Source organism: Tupaia chinensis, unplaced genomic scaffold (genome assembly GCF_000334495.1).
Source record: "Tupaia chinensis unplaced genomic scaffold, TupChi_1.0 Scaffold000311_2, whole genome shotgun sequence".
Lineage (NCBI taxonomy): Eukaryota > Metazoa > Chordata > Mammalia > Scandentia > Tupaiidae > Tupaia > Tupaia belangeri.
The window spans coordinates 3,087,827-3,101,686 of NW_006159803.1; the positions used below are offsets into that span (position 1 = coordinate 3,087,827).

At 39.6% G+C, this 13,860-nt stretch overlaps 1 protein-coding gene across 1 annotated transcript in view; it reads right to left on the reverse strand.

Moving 5' to 3' along the window:
• Positions 1-6,480: 6,480 nt before the first annotated feature.
• Positions 6,481-13,860, reverse strand: part of POGLUT3 (protein O-glucosyltransferase 3) — a gene marked incomplete at its 5' end in the record, with an annotated part of 19,278 nt that continues 11,898 nt past the window's right edge. Inside the window, 3 exon segments of the mRNA XM_006151048.3 lie at positions 6,481-7,447; positions 9,415-9,519; positions 11,367-11,561. Of these exon segments, the coding sequence (XP_006151110.2) occupies positions 7,322-7,447; positions 9,415-9,519; positions 11,367-11,561 (426 nt within the window).

The following is a 13,860-nucleotide window of genomic DNA, read 5'->3' on the forward strand; positions in this document are numbered from 1 at the left end:
AACTCAAGCTGGACACCTATGTGTGCATGTCCAGGATCCTGAGAGGAGAATGGAGAAGGGATTGAGGCATGGCCATCTTCCCAGAGTGATTTCTTTCTTTCTGTCTCTTTCTCTTTTTCTCTCTGGTGAGCACAAGCACCCTGTAGCAAAAATCTCTAAAAGAAGATTTTTTTAATTATTATTTTTTAATTTGACCAGAGAGAAACAGGGAAAGTGAGAAAGCAAGCCACAGGTCCAGCACTCAAACCTCAATTGGTCATGTGGGTGTCTAGCATGCTAATCACCATGTCACCTGTTGGCTCCTTTATTTAATTTTTTTTTTTTTGTAATTGAGATTTATTGGTTGTGTCAAGGATCAGTACAGACATTTTAATTTGTACCCAATTCTTAACATATGTACCAAAAATTTAAAAAGCCAAGTATAGTGATTCTTTTTAAGTTATTCCAGTGATGTTCCAGCTTCAAATTTGTAGGCAAATTTTCCTTAAGAGGATATCAAGAACCACTGTCTTCAGATGTTGAAAGCTGTTATGTAAGTCCCAACCAAATCACAATTTAGTATCATACAGACTACATACTTCAAATTTCCAATCTTTCGCAGCACATTAACAGAATTATTAGGAAAACTGGACTACCACGACCAAAGATGTTACAGAGTGCACACAATTCTGACAGGGAGAGCAACAATCAAAGAGTGGTTTTTCTTTAGGAAACAATACTACTAAAAAACATAATAGAAGTCATTTAAAATATTCAAGACACATTAAATGCATGACTATGACTCCAAACTGCCATTTAGTATGCTTTTTATTTAGGATATAAAAACTACCCACCCGCCCCCACCTATGGAATGTTAAGCTGACACTTAAGAGAGCCAAAGCCTCCTATAAGGCAATATCCCACTATTTTCTGGTTGTACTGAAAAATAAACAACCAGTAAATTATTTCACCTCTTAAAAAAAAGCATTTACACTTAAAAAATGGGATGAGGTGGGATTCTCTCCTTCTTAAAAATGTTTCTAGAGCTACTAAAAAACTTGCATTTACAAAATAGTTGATAAAAATATTCCTCTGGATTGTACAAGAAGGGAGACAGGGACCATTGATAAGACATGATATATGATATTACTCAGACTTGACTTCTTTCTCGCCTGCTTCATCAGAGGGTGGACTCTCCTCATTTTTAGTTTCTCCATTTTCTGCAGGTAAATCTTCTTTAGTGTCTCGGTTGGCCACTTCAGCCTGTTTCCCCTTTGCTCCCCTTTTCCCTTTTCTTTGAACTCTTTTGTCTGAAGATTTATCCTTCCCTGCCACCTTTTTTGGCTTCATCTCATCTCCACTTTTGCAGGAGATTTAGCCGACAACCTCGCCGATCTCCTCTTGGACTCTTCCTTGGCCGCCCCCTCAGCTGAGCTGACCTTCCTCTTGGGCATCTTGGCTGTGGACAGGGTGCGTGCTGGGTGCCTGATGAGGCCGTGAGGCGCCTAGAACCTTTGCAGAGTTCAGTGGATAAACCCTACCACTCCTCCCACCCCCAGAGCTGCTGGAACTCACTATTTAATTTTTAATATAGTAGAAAGTAGGTTTAAAAATTTAAACTGGCAGGGGGAGGGGGGCGTGGAGGGAGGCATTTGGCACTGTGGCTAAGGGCTCTCGACTCCCACATGCTGACTATGGTTTGAGTCCTAGATCTGGTGGCTTGCTTTTTTACTTTCTCTCTCTTGCTCTCTCTCTCTCTCTCTGTCTCTTGCACTTTGTCCCTCTTTGGTCAAATTAAAATAAATAAATAAAAGTTAAATAATTATTAAAAAAATTTTTTTTAAAACTCAAGCCAGCAAGTGGCACGGTGGTTAATGTGCTGGATTCCCATAAGTCCAACCGTGGTCATGTCCAGACTTAGCAGCTTGAAAATCACACCAGGCTTGTGTGTGTGAATGCCCCAAATCCCAAGGAGACTGGAGAAAGAACTGTGTCATGGCCATCCTCCCTGGAGGATTTCTCTTTTCCTCTCTCTTTCTGTCTCTCTTCAGTGAGTGCACACTCCCTATAGCAAACATCTAAAAAAAAAAAAAAAAAAAAAAGCATAGCACTTTCCTGAGTTTGGGGAGATCTTCTGTTGAATCATCAGATTTAGGGTGGGTCAGAGAAATCCCTTAATTTTTAGCCAGCTGTTCAAAAATAAGGATGACCTGGGATCTTAGTGATGGCTGGTGTCTAGGGGCAGCCTTGTGGAAGACTGAGCCAATAAACTTGTGGAATCTGATGCTGATGAATGGTTAAAATACATTAATTTTATTTTATAGAAGTATATTTAACTATGGGGGGGGTAAAATTTGACAAAAATGTTTTTTTAAAAAAAAAAACAAAACTGTTCCATTCCTCCCCTCACTCTGACACGTGTCTCCCTCTATTTATGCCACCTCCTCCCCCACAATCCTGACCCACTTCCAGGACTTGCCATTTCTTCTTACAGGATAAAAAACAATTCCAGTCTCTTACTCTTTCTGCCTAAGAAATGTTGTCATGTAAGGTATCGGCTTAATTTGAGTGGCTCCTTCCACACAACTCTACAGAGAGGACCTGGTTTAGAAGAAACTTAGCTTTTATCTCAGTAACTGGAACAGCTCTGCCAGAGGCTAGAATGGAGTGGGAGCAGCAGGGGTTGGGAAAGGTTACCTTGTAGTTCTTTGTATGAAGGAGGAAATTTTACATTAGGGTTTGGCTAAATTTCTCAACTGTTTGAAGTGAAATATATATACCTCATGACCCCCAAGAATGATTTCCTCTCTCTAAACAAGAACATTGGTCTTAAGCCAGAGGACCATTATCTTCTGCCTGCTTCCTTGTATTTTCACCATCTACTGAACACAATAGTGTCAAATCCAAGTGTCCTTTCTCTAATATTAGATTTATGCCCATGAGGGAGTGGATGATAGTGATAGAAGTTTTGATTCTTTTTTTTTTTTTAATTTTTTTGGAGAGGTTTTTACTGTAAGGCACGTGCGCTTGCCAGAAAGAGAGAGACAGAGAGATAGAAAGCCAGAAATCACCCCCACAGGGGGGATGGCCACACCGCAATCCCTTCTCCTCCATTCTCCTCTCAGGATCTTGGGCACGTACACACACGCACCTGGCATGAGCTTAAGCCACCGGGACCAGGACCCGAACTGTGGTCGGCTACATGGGAGTTCAGTGGCATAGCCATTATGCCAACTGCTGGTCCCTTGATTCATTTATTTGTGAAGACAATTAAAATTATGGACTGGCTCCATGACACAGCGGTAATGTGCTGCTTAAGCAAAGTCAGATCTGGGACCAGCGGTTAACATAATGGCTATGTCACTGGACTCCCATATAGTGGACTGTGGTTTGAGTCCGGGACCTAATGGCTTAAACTCACACCGAGCACGTGTGCGTGCGTGCCCAAGATCCCGAGAGGAGAATGGAAGAGAAGGGATTGTGGTGTGGCCATCCCCCCGGGGGTGGTTTCTCACTTTCTGTCTCTCTGTCTCTGTCTTTCCAGTGAGCGCACATGCCCTATAGCAAAAACCTCTCAAAAAAGGGAAAAAAAAGAAAAGAAAAGAAAAGCCAGATCTCATATGGCGACAGTGGATCAAATCCGTTGCCTGATTAACCTGAAACATGCCAAGCACAGGTATGAGTACCCAAGATCAGATGGTTTGAAAGACTGGAGGAAGGGGACTACAGTGTGACCAGACTCTGAGGAAGGTGCTTATCTCTCCTTGTTTATCTCTTTCTCTCTGTGTCATATGCATGCATACATATTCTGTCTTGAAGGAAAAAAAATTAGAACCCAGTTACAGAAATAGCAAAGTTATAAGTGGTTATAATCTCTTTCGCAAAAAACCTAAAACTTATTCTTTCCAAACTTTTATTTAGAAAATTAATTTTAATAAAAGTGTATATAATATATCCCATGATACAAAATTCTAGACATAGTAGGTTGAAAAACAGTATAATGGAAAATATATCCAGTTGAAAAACAGTATAATGGAAAATATATCCATTTTTTTCCTATTTTAATCATTTATACCTTTACTGACTTTTCTTAGGTTATCATTTTATTTTACATTTTGACTCATAGAAAAAAATTAAATATAGGCAGTTATAAAACAGAAGTGAAAAATTCACTTTTCTCCATCCTCTCCTCAGATATTGGTGAATCTTTAACCACATACATACGTTTTTTTAAACATACATGGCTTCACATTATACATGTTGCTCTATAATTTGTTTCTCTGATGAACATGATCATGGAAATCTTTTGTAATAATACATTTAGAACTACTTCAGTCTTTTTGATGGTTGTACTTCATTCCTCAATCAGTTTCTATTCAGACAATTCCTAATGATGGCCACTTTTCTTTCTTTCTTTTTTTTTTTTTTTTTTTTGAGTGAGAGATTTTTTGCGTGTGCTCTCACTGGAGAGAAGGAGACAGAGAGAAAAAGAGAGAAATCATCCCCCAAGGGGGTATGACCACATTGTAATCCTTTCTCCTCAATTCTCCTCTCAGGATTTTGAGCATGTACACACGCACACCTGGCACGAGTTTCAAGCCTCTGCATCCAGGACTTGAACCATGGTGGACTACATGGCAGTCCAGTAACATAACTATTATGCTATCTGCTGGTCCCTCCAACATTTTAGTTTTTAAAAATACTGCAACAAACATGTTGATAGCTTATTTACACAAATGTGGCTTTTATATTTACTTGCATAGCCTTATCCTCTTCTCTCTTTAAAGATGTTTTTCATGAATACTGAAGTATTAAAAATGAAATGATTAACAGAGTTACATGAGTAAGTCAACTGAATGGGAGATAAGCAGGATTTTAGTAGTACCACCTTTACTATATTATATTCAAGTCAACAAACCAGAAAGCCATGTAAATCTAACCCTTTTAAAAGGTTGTGGTCCAACTGATGGGATGGATTATCTAGATTAAGGCAGATCTCTCACTTTAGAATTTCTTGAATGGCTTTACTTTTATTTCTCAAGCACATCTTTCTTGTTCACTTCCCAAAGCTGCCTAGTTTATCTCAACCTGCTTTTAATCATAAGGCCTGTTTGGCAGCAAAGGAAATAAACTTTTAAAATTTAAGATGTTTCTGACAAAGTGCCATTAGCTATCAGGTCTGGGGTTGGGAGACAGAGGGGGTATGAGAAAGACAATCTTGCTTGCCATAATTTTGATATGTATGAAATATGTAAGACATAGGTTCATTAGGTGTCTCAGGACAGTTTGACCTTTATTTTATACATGTGTACATATAGTTTTGAATAACTGATAGGTATTAGGGTTTAACTTGGATACTTAGCTTTGAGTACACTGTTCTAAAATGTTGCTTTTCCTTCATTAAAAGTAATCCTGTGGGGCCAGCAAATGGCATGGTGGTTAAGGCAGCTGCATCCCACATGGTCAGTTTAGCAGTTTGAGTCTCGGACCTGCCAGCTGGAAAATTATACCAGATGTGTTTATGTGCATGCTCAAAATCCTAAGAGAAAAATGGAAAAGAGGGGATTGTAGTGTGGCCATCCCCCTGGGGAGGGGTATTTCTCACTTTCTCTCTCTCTGTGCCTCTCTTTGGTGAGCACATGTATCCTATGGCAAAAGTCTAAAAAAAGGAAAAAAAAAATCCTGTGTTCCTATTCTTTTTTTTTTTTGGGGGGGGGAGGTTTTTGCTATAGGGCGCGTGCGCTCGCCGGACAGACAGAGACAGAAAGCGAGAAATCATCCCCCAGGGGGGATGGCCACGCCGCAATCCCTTCTCCTCTATTTTCCTCTCGGGATCTTGGGCACACACGCACATGTGCCCAGCATGAGTTTAAGCCACCGGGTCCAGGACTCGAACCACGGTCAATTACATGGGAGTCCAGCGACATAGTCATTACGGTAACTGCTGGTCCCCTGTGTTCCCATTCTTAAAAAAAAAAAAAAAGAAAGAAAAGAAAAGATATGACCAATTTTAAATGGTTACATTGCTTTCCAAATCAAGAAACTTTTTTTTTTTTTTGCCAGAGGGCACGTGCACTTGCCAGAAAATAAAGACAGTCAACCCGCATAGGGAATGGTCATGCCACAACCCCTTCTCCTTCATTTCTTCTTTTAGGATTTGGGATACTTACATACAAGCCCTCAGTGGTTTTTCAAGCCACCAGATTTGGGACTCAAACAGTGTAGGTGGCCATGTGGGCTTCAGTCACTTTAATCACCACACCATGGGCATAGAGATATATCTATAAGGTAGGGAAGTAAATATTTTAAAATTGGAAATGTGGAGAGCTCTTATTTTTTAGAGTTTCTTTAGTGAACTCAGTCTTGAACTGATGATACTACAAGGAGTGTGTAATGAATTTCTAGGCTATGAGTCATAGTCTTAACCTTGTCCTAAGAGACAGAAGAATTTACCAAAGTCTTTTATTTAGTGATGAAATAGAAAAGTCATGGATTGAGGAGTGGGTGTTTGTTAGTTTATTAAAGAATCCCAAGACAACACGTTTCCTGTAGCTTGTTGTAGGGGTTTTCAAGGATCCTTTTAAAAAGATTAAGAATCCCCCCCACTACAGCTATCTTTTATCTATTCAAATATAGATAATAAATGATACTCCTAGGTTGCCCTCATCTGTATTAATAACTGTGTTGTCCTTGATGTATACACAACCTGGATAGATAGAAAATTACTGGCTTAATTTCTTCTTAACTTTATTTTAGGTCTTGGCAAAATTTAGTTAAAGAGATACAAGTAGTATTTTAAAAATTTTTTCTCCAAGTCTCCATGCTACCTTTTATAATAAGGGTCATCTGTTTTTCTTTAATTCTTATCAGAACTTCCAAAAGTGGGCTGCTAGGACTAAATGCCAAAAGCAGCTTATAAAAAGAAAGATAATGCCATGTGGGAGGTAAAAAAAAGACAAAAAACTCCCTGTACACAATTTTTTTTTTTGTAACTGAAAGTGGAAGAAAGAAAGTGAAAAGGGATAGAAATAAACTAATAAATATGATGTAAACTGATTCATAGAGGGTGATGTATATTTTGGTAAGCCTGCTATGATTCCCCAGTAATCTTCTTAGAGAAATTATGATGCTGATAGTAGCAGTTTTTACTCAAAAGAAATTACTATCCACAGATATTTGGTAATACTTGCAGGAATACTGGTGAATCCATTAATATATAAACCACCAAGAGAACCAGCACACTGGGTAAAGTCTTTGCACCGTTTTTCACAGCTTAGGTTCAATCTGAAGGGCTCCCTTAAAGATGCAGCCAGCATACACCAGAGTATGAGTCTGGCCTGACTTAGAGTTCTTCTCTTGATGACTTCTTCCTGGAGCACTGGCAAATGGATGTGTCATCATTTGGCTGAGGAACAAGTTCCATTCCATCACGTATTTCTGGTTTGCTGGACTGGCGCTGGGCATATTTCTGAAATGTGTGTTTGAAGGCAACTGAAAAATTAGTCCACACTTCATCCCACTGACTCCTTTACCTACCCCCACCCCAATCATGCCATACTTTCTCATCTGTATCTTCAGAATAAAACCAAAGGCCTTATCTATTCCAGTCTTAAATTTTTATTTTAACTGTGGTTATTATAGGCACCAGTATAACTTAATAGCCAGGAACTCATCCACAATTTTATGTGTAGGGAGGAAGAGATACTGTACAAAAGAGATGCCATGCCAAATTCCCCTACTTGAAACAAATAGCAGCTCTCAGCATTTATCCTCTATTTGTTAATGAGTAATGAACTTTGTTGAGTTTTTGAGTCAGCAAATAAAAATGTTAAGCCTCTTAAAATAAAGCTAGTAGTCTCACACACCCTTTCCTTTATACCTGTAGTCACACATTTTTTTATCTGCCAGAAGGCATGTGCCCTAGCTAATAAAGATAGAGAGATAGAAAGCATCCTCCAATGTGGTGTGTTCATGCTGCAATCCTTTCTCCGTTTCTCCTTCCTCTCAGGATTGGGGCACACATGCACACATATTCAGTGTGTTTTTCAAGCCACTGGGTCCAGTATTCAAACTAAGCAGCAGTCCATATGAAATCTGGCTTCATTAACTGCCATGTCCATTTAGCTATGCATTTCTGATACTGGGCCATATACACCAAAATGCTGACACCAATATGAGGTTAACTATTATTTTAGGGGTAGAAACTCCTATTATTAAAATTAAATATAGGGCCATCCAGTGGCATGGGTTAACATGGCTCAATTCCACATGGCCGAATATGCAGCTCAATTCCCAGACTGAAAAATATACTGGTAACGTGTGTACCTGCCCAAAATCCCAAAAGGAGAAATGATTGTGGCACATCCATCCCCATGGGGGATGCTTTCTTCCCCCTTCTCTCTCTCTCTCTCTCTTTCTGTTTCTCTCCAGCAAATGCACACACCATCTAGTAAAATCTACAATTAAAAAAAAATTAAAGTTAGACCAGCAAAAGAGATAAAATCCATTTAAGGGAAGGGAGTGCTACTTTCATTATTTTTCTGAGTGGGTCAAATCCATAGACATATGAGAAAATTTACTTTTATACTTTTACAGAAAAATAAGTTTAAAATAGTTTCTTTTTCTTTTTCCTTTCCTATTTAGATTTTACTGAATAAAAACAGAAGCTAGTTTCTCAAAGGGACCAATCTTCAGATTCCCAATGATATCTGTACTTCAGGATTCAGACCTAAGGAACCAGGATTATTATAAATATTTCTCACTTACTTGTTTTATGTAGAAGGCTAAATATTTGCTTTCTGTCCTGTACTGTCATAACAAAGATATGAATCTTAAGAAGTGAGAGAATAAGGAGGTGACTTTTTTTTTTGGAGAGGTTTTTGTTATAGGGTGCATGTGCTCGCTAGAGAGAGACAGAGAGACAGAAAGCGAGAAATCACTCCCCAGTGGGGATGGCCATGCCTCAATCCCTTCTCCTCCATTCTCCTCTTGGAATCTTGGGCATGCATGCACACGCACCCAGTGTGAGTTTAAGCCACCAGGTCCAGAACTCGAACTGTGGTCAACTACATGGGAGTTCAGCGACATAGCCATTACACTAACTGCTGGTCCCCGGAGGTGACATTTTGAGCAGAAAGAGATGTATCTCTAGTCCAACCCTCTTATTTTCTACATGAGGAATTTCATAGGTATTTACTAGAACACTGACAAAATGTGAGGATCTTCTAAAAGATTTGTAAGGGCTCTAAGCATTTTTATAGTAGCAAGTAGAGATAAAAATTATGGAGGCCACAAGGGGTTAGCATTTGCCCTACCTTTCCATAGGCTGATGACCTGGCATTGCCAGATAGCTCACAGGCTGACTCTCAGAACCTTTCAGAGCAAACAGGTGGTCTAAGGACACATTACCCCACAGGATGGACACTCAGAACTGACCTGTAATACTCTGTAGTAGTAGCAGTAAAGCCTATGTGGTTGTAGCAGGTCCCTAGCGGTCAACTGCCCATCTTTGGCAATCTTCTTGGCTTCTTCATCATTTTCCTGAAAGGTTTCAAAGAAAAATGAAGTCAAGTTACATTATGACCCAGAAATAAAGCAGGGGTGAGTGTGCAGTAGAACAGATGTGGGAATGGATGTGAACAGCATGGGAGAAATGGAACTAAATGGGAACAGAATTTATAAATCAGACTATGAAAATAGAGTATTTTCCTAGTCAATCTCTATTAAAGAGAAATGATCCTACATGTTAGCCCCCTATTCTATAATCCCAGTAAACACCATCCCCCAACTCCCTAGCACAAAAACCCACATGCAACCTCCACTCTGCTGTGGTACTTTCTTACATACCCAGGAAGGAAGATTGGAGCTCATCATGTTCCTCCCCACTACCCATCTCAGCCCTCTCAGCTTGAAAGAAGAATGAATCATTTCTCAATGTATAAGATCTTTCAAAAGCTCAGTTTAAATATGCAGTCAAAACCAAAGAGTTGTGTTACATAATGGTACCTATAGGGGCCAGCAGCTGGCATAATGGTTAAGGTGCTGGATTCCCACATGGTCAGCTGTGGTTCAAGTATCAGATCTGGCGGCTTGAAACAAGCCGGATATGTGTGTGTGCCTAAAATCCCCACAGGAGAATGGAGAAGGGATCATGGCATGGTCATCCCACCTTCGATACCAGGAAGTTAGTGTTCCTAGTTATACTTTTGGAAAATAGTTAATCTACCATGCTACCCAGAGAAAAAGTCATCTGTTAGTGATTTTGATCTTATAAATGGTCACAAAAATGATTATACCATAAGTACATATATCCATAACCAAAGTTACTTTTCAGAAATTTAGAGTAAAGTTTTATAATGGAAGGGTGCATTTTTATAGTTTTACTGGGTCGTCAGAAAAGTCATGGTGCATTTTTACATAGAAAGACATAGAAAAATATGTCATGACTTTTTTGATGACCCAACATAATAAAACACAGCAACTTTTCAGTATTTTTTTTTTAAATGAACTTCTATTTTATGGGAAACTTGGGATTCTTGGGATGTTGCTTCACATGTATTCATTAAGAACTTATGCTGTGGGGCCAGCAGTGGCATGGTAGTTAAGGGTGCTGGACTCCCCCATAGCCAATCACAGTTCAAGTCCTGGATCTGGCAGCTTGCTTTCTCACTTTCCCTCTTTCTCACTACCCCCGCCCCTCACTGTGTCCCTCTCTGGTCAAATTAAAATAAATGAAGTTAAATGAAATAATTCTTTAAAAAACAAAAGATAGTAAATGTTATAAAAACCAAAAACAAAAACTATGCAGTCCTGGACCTGACAGCTTAAAATTCACACCAGGCACATGTGTGTGCATGCCCAAAATCCCGAGAGGAGAATGGAGAAGGGACTGTAGTATGGCCATTGCTCCAGGGCGGGGGTGGTTCCTCAGTTTCTGTCTCTGTCTCTATGGCAAGTGCACATGCCCTATAGCACAACTTTTTCTCTCAACAAAAAAGAACTTATGCTGTTTTTCTACTGTGGAGAAAAAGGAGTACCATCATTGCCTTAAGTGTTGTCTTGTCCATAAATCACTTTAATTCTGGTCTTTTTGATCTATAATCTGCATTTTGTGTGTTCCTGTTTGTGTATATAAACACAAATAACGATTCACTTAGAAATTCTATATTCTACTATAACACTGGCCTTCAAATCTAAAAATATTCAAAAATGTTGACAGAGCATATATAAAATGATTCTGGTGATTCATTAGGTATTTTAAAAGAACAAAAATTTCATTTCTTTGGATTCTATTATGTCAAATCAATTTTATGTTGGGTTGGAACTTAAGTAACTGATATTGATGAATTTTGAATTGTCTAAAGAAATGAAAATTGCAAGATATGTACCTTAGCCCATTTAATTTTCTCCAGCAAATCACTCAAATTTCTTTTAATTGGGACATAGTGTTTCCAAGGTTCTAGTCCCATGTAGAAATGTTCATAATATGGTGAGTCCTGTTTCAGAACTAGACTGTCTCCCAGCATGAGATATGGATATCTGTAAGCAGCCACGGTTCCATCCATATTGACTTGATACTTGTACTTGAAGATTAAAAAAAATAAAAATGAACAAATGAACAACAAAAATTAATAACAGTCAGCTTCGCTTCTGTTTCTCATCGGCCCTGTTACATTAAATAGAAAGGAATTATTTTCCAACTTTGGGTAAACATTTTATTTTATAACTTACACTTTCCCTTTGTAATAAAATCAGAAAAAGCCTTTTGCAGATCTTTTTTTTTTTTTTTTTTTAAGGTTTTGCCTTAGAGCATGTGCACTCACTGGAGAGAGGCAGACAGAGACAGAGAAAGGGAAAGTGAGAAATTACCCACTAGGGGGGGATGCCATACCGCCATCCCTTCTTTTATCTCTTCTCAGTATTTTGGACCCCTTCTTTTATCTCTTCTCAGTATTTTGGACGTGTACACACAAATGCCCAGAATATTTTCAAGCTGCCCAGTCTGGGACTTGAATCATGGTTGACCATGTTGGAATCACGCACCTTAATTACCATGTTACCTCCTGGCACCACATACCAGTTTTTACAAATAGAATGCACTGGGCCAGCCCATGGTGTGGTGGTTAAAGCAGCTGGTTCCCACATGGCCAACTGTATGGTTCAAGTCCTACACCCAGTGGCTTGAGAGACAAGCTGGACACATGTCCACGTGTGCCAAAAATCCCATGAGAACATGGGAACCAGCAGTTAGCGTAATGGCTATGTCGCTGGACTCCCACGTAGTTGACCGCGGTTCACGTCCCGGACCTGGTGGCTTAAAACTCATGCCGGGTGTGTGTGCGTGCGTGCCCAAGATCCCGAGAGAATGGAGGAGAAGGGATTACAGCATGGCCATCCCCCCTGGGGGTGATTTCTCGCTTTCTGTCTCTATGTGTCTCTGTCTGGCGAGCACATGCGCCCTATAGCGAAAACCTCTCCAAAAAAAAAATCCCATGAGAACGGATTATGGTGTGGCCATCCCCTTTGGAGGGGGCTTTCTCTTTGTCTCTCTCTGTCTGGGTCTCTGTCTCCAGTGTGCATATACACTCTATGGCAAATTGGAAAGAAAAAATGGCTTAAAACTCATGCTGGGCGCATGTGCGTGCGTGCCCAAGATCCCGAGAGGAGAATGGAGGAGAAGAGATTGTGGCATGACCATCCCCCCTGGGGGGTGATTTCTCGCTTTCTGTCTCTCTGTGTCTCTCTGTCTGTCTGGCGAGCACACATGCCCTATAGTGAAAACCTCTCAAAAAAAAAAAAAGTTCTATATTAAAGCTGAATATTGATGTGGTAGTTAAGGTGCTAAACTTCCACATGGCCAACCACGGTTCAAGTTCCAGACCTGGTAACTTGCTTTCTCACTTTCTCTCTCTGGTCAAATTTAAAAATAATAAAAATAAATAAAATAATTTTAAAAACTTGAATAAAAACAATTTACACTTTCATTTATACATTATTTCATTTGCTCCTTATAGTCAAACTATGAAACAGGGAGGCATTATCTCTATTTTACAGTTTAGAGTTGAAAAGATCGAAACTTGGAGACATTTAAGGGTCTGCATGATGTGGGCAACACAGCAGGTACTTTGCTGGCATATTGTTGGGTTAGGAAACTTTTTTTTTTTTTTTTTTTACATTTGCCAGAGGGCATGTGTGCTTGCCAGAGAGAGAGAGGAAAAAAAGGAAAGCAAGAAAGTATCCCCACATGGGGAATGGTCATGCTGCAATCCTTTCTCCTCTATCTCTTCCTCCTTTTGGGATTTTGGATATGTGTGCAATGCATACACACACCTGGTATGTTTTTCACATTATTATGTCCAGGACTTGAACCACATAGTCAGCCATATGTGATCCAGCTGCCTTAACCACGAAGCCAAGCACTGGCCCAAAAAACTTTCATTTATATTCCAGAAGAACTGTTGTAGGCATTAAAGCTCATTGAATTACGATAATGGAAAGCAGGTAGTATTGCTCCCACCCCACTTTTTTTGGAATGAATGAAAAAAACTGGTATTCTGAGAAATTTATAAACCTCTATTCTCCAAGTCCAAACCCATTTTTTCCTTATATCACATGGAGAGGAAAAGGATATAGTCCAGATCTCACAATTCACTGTTTCTTAAAATGACTGGAGCACCAAAGAGTTTTCTAGTCAGTCAGACTTTTGTTATAATGCTCAAATCTCTGTCTCCTTTGAGCCTCATATGATAGTGCTGGGAAGGCATTAGGCAGGCATCTCACGTGCTTACAGACTGGAGGCACTAAGAGATGCAGGTCCCACAACTGGTGGCAGAGGCAGGACTTGAACTGCAATTCCAGCTCCTGTTTTATGCACAGGGAATT